Source organism: Triticum aestivum, chromosome 5D (assembly GCF_018294505.1).
Source record: "Triticum aestivum cultivar Chinese Spring chromosome 5D, IWGSC CS RefSeq v2.1, whole genome shotgun sequence".
NCBI classification, from domain to species: Eukaryota; Viridiplantae; Streptophyta; class Magnoliopsida; order Poales; family Poaceae; genus Triticum; species Triticum aestivum.
Window position 1 is genome coordinate 246,059,094 of NC_057808.1, and position 7,556 is coordinate 246,066,649.

Below are 7,556 nucleotides of genomic sequence, written 5' to 3' on the forward strand. Positions count from 1 at the left end.
TCGCGTGCATATGCTTAACCAGGTCATATAGTGAGACAAATATGTAAAGTGCCTAAAAACGGTGTGCACAACCAAACTAGTCGAAACTCGGCCAGGGAAAGAGGCCTACGCTCGAGCCAATCCAGCGATGTTGACGGAGAACGTTTTATCGAGTGGCTTTGATGGAGTCAACGCGATCGTCCGGGCCACCGGGCATCAAGCGTGTAAAGCGATTTTCTTATCGAGATTTGCGAGTGTATGCACGCACTAGTAGTGCAAGTGTGCATTTGACTCCACATTTGTACTTCCTTGGATCCTACGTTCAGAGAGCTGACCTTGGTGATATTTTCAATTGCAATTGCTACCACCACCCCTTCCTTGGATTCTACTACAGATTGATAATAGTACAAGTGAGACGCACCGCACGTAAAGGTTCCATGATTCGGCAAGCTACTGAAACCTGTGCCAATGTTGTTAAATAAACGTCGAACCGCGCGTCTCCTAGTCAACATCATACCGAAGCTCACCGCGCGGCCGGGGAGCTTCACCACCACCAGCAACCACCGCGCGCTTCCACCCCCCTCGCCCCAATGGGCGTCGCCGGCGGCGATGGCAGCACCAAGCCCCCCGCGGCCGCCATGGACGTCGAGTCCTCGACGGCGGTCGTGGCGCAGCCGACCTCGGTGCTGAGGTCCGTGCTGCTGTCGTACGCGTACGTGGCGGTGTGGATCAGCCTGAGCTTCACGGTGATCGTCTACAACAAGTACATCCTCGACCCAAAGATGTACGACTGGCCCTTCCCCATCTCGCTCACCATGATCCACATGGCCTTCTGCGCCTCCCTCGCCGCCGCGCTCGTCCGCGTCTTCCGCTTCGTCGACCTCCCCGTCGACCCGCCCATGACGCCCTCGCTCTACGTCGCCACCGTCGTCCCCATCGGCGCGCTCTACGCGCTCTCCCTCTGGTTCTCCAACTCCGCCTACATCTACCTCTCCGTCTCCTTCATCCAGATGCTCAAGGCGCTCATGCCCGTCGCCGTCTACTCCCTCGCCATCGCCTTCCGCACCGAGACCTTCCGCAGGGCCTCCATGCTCAACATGCTCGGCATCTCCGCGGGGGTCGCCGTCGCGGCCTTCGGGGAGGCGCGCTTCGACGTCTTCGGCGTCACTCTCCAGCTCGCCGCCGTCGCCGCCGAGGCCACGCGCCTCGTGCTCATCCAGATACTGCTCACCTCCAGGGGCATCAAGCTCAACCCCATCACCTCGCTCTACTACATCGCCCCCTGCTGCCTGCTCTTCCTCACCGTGCCGTGGACGTTCGTCGAGCTGCCGAGGCTGCAGGCGGCGTCCGCGGCCGGGATCGTCCGGCCAGACGTGGTCGTTTTCGGGACCAATTCGCTGTGCGCCTTCGCGCTGAACCTGGCGGTGTTCCTGCTGGTGGGGAAGACGTCGGCGCTGACCATGAACGTGGCAGGGGTGGTCAAGGACTGGCTGCTCATCGCCTTCTCATGGTCGGTCATCCAGGACACCGTGACACCGGTGAACCTCGCCGGCTACGCCATTGCCTTCCTTGGCGTCGCCTACTACAACCACGCCAAGTTGCAGGCGCTCAAGGCAAAGGAGGCCGAGAGGAAGGAGGATGCCGAGGCCGGTGCGCGACTTCTGACGCCGGAGAAGGATGCAAATGCGCGCAAGAACTGAAGCCTCCCCTCGCATGAGTATCACACATGAATTGGGCCCTCCAAAAGCAAAAGCAACACATGGATTGAAAGAGTTCATTATTTGTGCTAGTTTATATAACTTTTTCAGCCATAGGATATCCGAACTAAGAGTTAATTCATGTTCAATTGTATGCTTACAATTATACTTACAGGAAATGTAACTGATTGGCATTTGTTTTAAGCGTACAATTCTACCTTAGAGGCAGGCACCCATCAACTTTTTTTTAGAGCACACCTAGGTGTACCTTAGCTTTATATAGAAGGCATAAATTTGGTTAAGAAAACTATCACTTGATGCGAGCAACGAGTGTAGCATTAACACCAAAGACAAACACCACCGCAAAGCAACATACTTCGTTCATTTCTAAATATAAGTCTTTTTAAAGATTTCAATACCACTACTAGGGAAAACCTTATACGCGGAGGCTTATCAGTAGCGGGGCCTATCAGTAGGCTCTACTGCTAACTAGCAGCAGCGAGGGTGCAGAGCGCACGCTACAGGTAAGACTTAGCAGTAGCGCGGGCCCACGTAGCGCGAGCCCACGGCCCAAGCGCTGCTGCTAAGTGGGCCATGAGGCCACCCCCGGGTCTAGCCTTATTAGCAGCGCGGTTTGCTAAACCACGCCACAACTAATATGCTAGCTATAGTGTCGGGTCGACGGCCCGCGCTGCTACTAAATCTGCACGTGGGCAGGTGGTGGGCCCAAATTAGCAGTAGCGGCAGGTGCCAGACGAGTGCTGCCGCTACGTCCATTAACTGTAGCGCGGTGCGCACGACCCGCGCTACTGCTAAGCCACCTTATACTAACCCGGCCCGTCGGTTTCCTCCCTCACCATACTTACTCTCACTCCATATCTCTGGTGCAATGCTCTCTGGTCGCCGTCGCCAGCCATCGCCGCCCATCACTGTCACCCGGCGTCGTCGCCCGCGCGTCACCACCCGCCGCAGTCGCCCGTGTGCCACCACCCGCTGCCGTCGCCCGCGCACCACCACCAGTGAGGTAGCTCCTCCTACCTCCCCCTCCTCCCTCCATCCCTTCTCTCTCTGTTCTTGTAGAATGTAGGTAATTTGAATGTAGGTTTTTAATAGAATAATTTTTTCGGTCATTTGAGTAAATGTAATTTTATTTTACTACTTTAGGTGTTTTGAATAGAATAGGAAATTTTATGTCTTTTGAATAGAAATTTTAGTAACAGAAATTGTTTAGGTATAGAAAGTTTTCAATATAGAAATGTATCGGAATGCCATATGAGAAATTTACTAATAGAAATTTTTAGTAAGAAAATTTAGGCGTGGAAATTTTTAGTAAGAAAATTTAGTTATGCTTCTTAACCAAATGAAATGTTTGGGTTATAAGATATATTGAAATGTTTTTGTCAATATTGAACCATTGAAATGCAATGAGCACCAGTTTGGATGCTCTTGTGCGAATGCTTATGATATGATCCGGATAGAGTTTCAAGTTTAAACATCGTTGTATATTTATGGACATGTTTGTATCGTAGGGAAAATCCGAGTGGCCTATGGTTTGCCGGAGTGTTGATTCATTTCCGTCCCGACAAATTTCAGGCGCTCGATACATCCTATTTTAGCAAATGTCATGCCAGATTTTTCCGTGAATTTTAGCATGACTTGTGCTACAATATGTAGGAAATATTGAGTGCCTCGGATTTGCCAGAAAGAGAATTAAATGACATTTCGGGCTGACTTTAAGTCTGTCGGGGCTCCATACATGACAGTCCAAAAATCAGTGAGAGAGAGTCTCCACCATATATGAGAGAAGAAGAATGCCGACTGTTGTCGTGGGGGTCGCTTCTCCTTGTTCTAGACCTTTGTTATGCACTAGGGGGAGGAGGAGTAGTGACCATCACCGACGGTCGAAAAAATCAGTGAGGGAGTGTCCACCATATTTGAGAGAGGAAGAAGAATCCCAACTGTTGTGGTGGGGGTAGCTTCTTCATTCCAAGGTGCTAGACATTTTGTTGTAATGTAGTTTGGAATGAAAGGAGGAGCTACCATCACCGACGATCGCAAATGTCAGAGAGGAAGAATCCCGACTGTTGTCGTGGGGGTCGCTTCTCCTTCGTTCCCATGTGTTAGACATTTTGGTGTAATGCACTCAGGAACGAATGGAGGAGCGACCGACGGTCGAATATATCAGAGAGGGAGTGCCCACCATATACACCACGTGAGATGAGAGTTTTCAAGGAAGACGCGACAGACCACAAGTCAACCCGTGATGAATAATAATGATCTGTTGTCGTCAGTTCCTGGTAATTGCCGTCGATCTATAATCTTTGAATTTTCAACACAGGAAATGTCTGATGATGATAGGATCCCGGAGTGCGAGTACTGCTACGGTGATCGGGGTTTGTGCGACAGGGAGCCTCACCTGCAAAATGGTAGGTGAAGTTGGAAGAGACCTTCGATGTTTTTACAGTACGCAACGATAAGCATTTCATAATAATTAATCATCACTTGTGCTTCTTTGCATCAACGTGTAGTTTCTGTTTTTTTTCAATTCGACTAGTACATCCCGTGCCATGCAAGACCGTATGTCTTGTAGAAGCCCAGTTTCCAAGACTTTGAGAATATGGAGAGGCTCACTGAAGGACTAAACATGGTTATGCGTTTTGGGTTAAGCTATACAATGTGGTTAATCACTCCTATTTCGGTTGCTCTAATTGGGAAGATCTCTGCAAGGCATATGGATTTGAGGAGGATATGCAAATAACATTAGATATTCGTCCTGAAGATGATGATATTGAAAATAATATCAACATCTGGGTGGATGTGGATATGTCTCCAGTTTTGCCTAAATGTGAATTTGTCAAACTAATTTGTTAAGCTAACTAATATATATTATTAATTTAAAAATATTTGGTGTTCATCACTACTAAACTTGTTTATTTATAATTGTCAGCTTATTTCTTATCTTGAAGAATACTCGGAAGGTTGTAGACAGGACATACTACAACTATGGCTCCAAGCTTAATTGTGAGGAGAAAGGTTATCTTGTCTCATTCATACATGATGTTGAGACCTTTACGACAAATCACTCAATGAACCCAAATTTTAGTGGATATGTGCCACTAGTCCATGAGTTGCATGATGGTAACTTCATTGCCAAAAACTATGATTTTGTTAATGATGGTAACTTCATTGCATACATTCTTCTTACGTAAACTACATTGCTAATTATATATGTTACTATTATGTTCTTCAACAGAGGCTCCCGAAGGAGGTTGTGCCTAACATGATGTTTACCGAAGGTCATATGCATATGGTTAGCTTACGACCAACTCCGACGAAGGCTTACCACAGTGCATACTCGATTTCTTTAAACGACGGAAGGCTCAATATCAAAGAATGGAGCAAAGTGATGAATGCACACCTACAACTAATTGGAGACAACATGAATGTGCGCAAGCCACAAGTTGGAGATAGGTGTATCTCCATTCTCCATTATGGAGATGGACCGGTTTATCTGTTTTATGCTATTTTACCTAGGGAGAGGAGTAGGTCCTAGGTATAAAGAACAATTAGTTAGTGTTGATTATGACTAGTGACCAACTTGTTATATGACTCATGGATGATAATGATGATGAGGAGGAGTTGTCATATGACTATGATGTATTATGATGATAAGTTGTTAATATGATGATGATGAATGAATGATGATGATGATGATGATGATGATGATGAGTTATTACATCCTTGGGGTGAAAGAACCGTAGATTAGATTCAAGTGGATGGATCCAAAGTGACCAAGTTGGCTAACTTGGTCACTTTGGATCCATCCACTTGAATCTAATCCGTGGTTCTTTCACCCAATGATGTAATAACTCATTATGATCATAATGATATAACAATCTCTAAATTGATACTGTATGAAAACTTGTATAACGGTGTATGTATACGACATAAAATAAAACAAAAATGGAATACGTAATAATAGTAGTAGCACGGGGTGGAGCGGCGCTGCTAGTAATTAGTAGTAGCGCGTTCTCTGCGCGGCGCTACCGCTAACTGAGTTATCAGTAGCGCATTCCAAGCCACGCTACTGCTAAATGTTAGTTGTAGCGCCGGCCCCCGCGCTACTGCTAGGCCATTTACCCGTGCTACTACTAGGGTTTTCCCTAGTAGTGTACGGACTACATACGGATGTATATAAACGTTATTTTAGAGTGTAGATTCACTCATTTTGCTCCGTATGTAGTTTATATCGAAATCTGTAAAAAAACTTATATTTAGGGACAGGGGGAGTACGACGCAAAAGAGCCTACCCTAAGCTGATACACAACACCACGTCATGACCGATGCCAGGCACCTCCGAAGACCCCCAACTTCCACAGAACTTCGCTTGTCGACGCACCATCCACCATGAGCGTCTCAGAGAAAGTGGCAGGTGAATGGCAGGACTCATTCCAATCCGGAAGACACTGTCTTGGACACACTGACGACGGGCGTATACAGCGCCAAGGAGGATCAAAAAGGACCCGCGGAGGATTAAGAAGGACACGGTGAGCATTGGAGGAGAGCAATGAGAAGCTAGTCGTGTCTCCAAACACAATGCTCCCAACAAAGGAGCGACGTCGAGGACGCCACCATCTGTCGGGGAAATGACACCTATGGGATCACTGGAATCCCTTCTACGGTTGGCAGGCACGGGGTTGTGAGAAGAGCAGGTTTAGGAGTCAACACAGCGATTGTTTACCCAGGTTCGGGCCGCGAGGATGCGTAATACCCTAGTCCTGCTTTGGTGTGTATTTGAGAGTGTTCTTGAGCCCTTGAACTAGCTATGGAGGCTGCCTAGTTCAAAAGAGCCGAATCCCTCTCCTGGTCGCCTCGGGCCTCCTTTTATAGTCGAAAGGGGGCCGCCATAGTGGCATACAGGAGGTGGAAAGGTCTGCAGTGGAAGAGTCTATCCTCGGGCATTACGGGACAAGACGCATTAAATGCGCTACTTAGGTGTCCATCAGCTTTATCGGGGACGGGAATGAGGCCCGTCCCGTCCGTCGCCGCTCCGCCTCGCTTCAACACGCGCCCGGGCCAGCGATGCATGCAGTGCCATGTAGGCAGGCAGACAGCTGAGGTGGCGCGGTGGTAGGGTCTTCACGAAGATCTGCATGCCACCACGCAGGTGCTTGCGGAGTTGGCTTGGAAGCCGCACGTTGCCACGCAGGCGCTTGCCCAGCTGGTTGTGATGGCAGCTGTATGAGAACGGTGGTGGAGTCTTGGTAGACGTGGGCCTGGCTGTGGCCCCGCTGATGTCCTCGGGAAGGGTCTTGCAGGGCCCCCGCAAGGGTCTTGCCGTGGCGTCGTAGTCGTCCCCGGCAAGGGTCTTGCCGGGGGTCTTGTGGATTTCCCCGGCTAGGATCCTGCCGGGGGTCGTCGTCTTCTGGTCCTCATCTGATCTTGTGTTTTCATGATCTTCACAAAGATCTGCATGCCACCATGGGGGCGTCTTCCGAGCCTTGGTCCCAATGTAGTTGATGGCGTCGGTACCCTTGGGCTCAAGGAAGGCGCGCTCTACTGGCACCAGGCAAGTTGCCCTGGCAAGGCTCTTGCCGGGGCTGCGGAGGTCGTCCCGGCAAGGGCCTTGCCGGGGGAGTCCGCCTCGCCCTCTTGCTCTTTGTGTCTCTGGTCTTAGCGTTTGCCTTGGTCGTCTTGTGCTCCAGCTTCCCTTTCCGGCCCTGCTAAGTGTGGCTGTGGGTGCGGCCCTGACTGCCCATGCACAAGTAAAGGGGTAAAAAAGGAATGCCCCTACTTTTGTACACCGACAGGAGCCCCCAGACCTGGGCCACACATAAGCGCGACACGTTGTTGGGCTAGGCTCGGAACGGTGCACGGGTA

At 49.6% G+C, this 7,556-nt stretch overlaps 1 protein-coding gene across 1 annotated transcript; it reads left to right on the forward strand.

Annotated features, from left to right (window-relative positions):
* The first annotated feature begins 482 nt into the window (after window positions 1-482).
* Window positions 483-1,848, forward strand: LOC123124613 (probable sugar phosphate/phosphate translocator At4g32390). Its single transcript, XM_044545200.1, has one exon. It carries the CDS (start codon window positions 570-572, stop codon window positions 1,677-1,679), a length of 1,110 nt encoding a protein of 369 aa, XP_044401135.1. The 5' UTR covers window positions 483-569; the 3' UTR covers window positions 1,680-1,848.
* The last annotated feature ends 5,708 nt before the right edge of the window (window positions 1,849-7,556 follow it).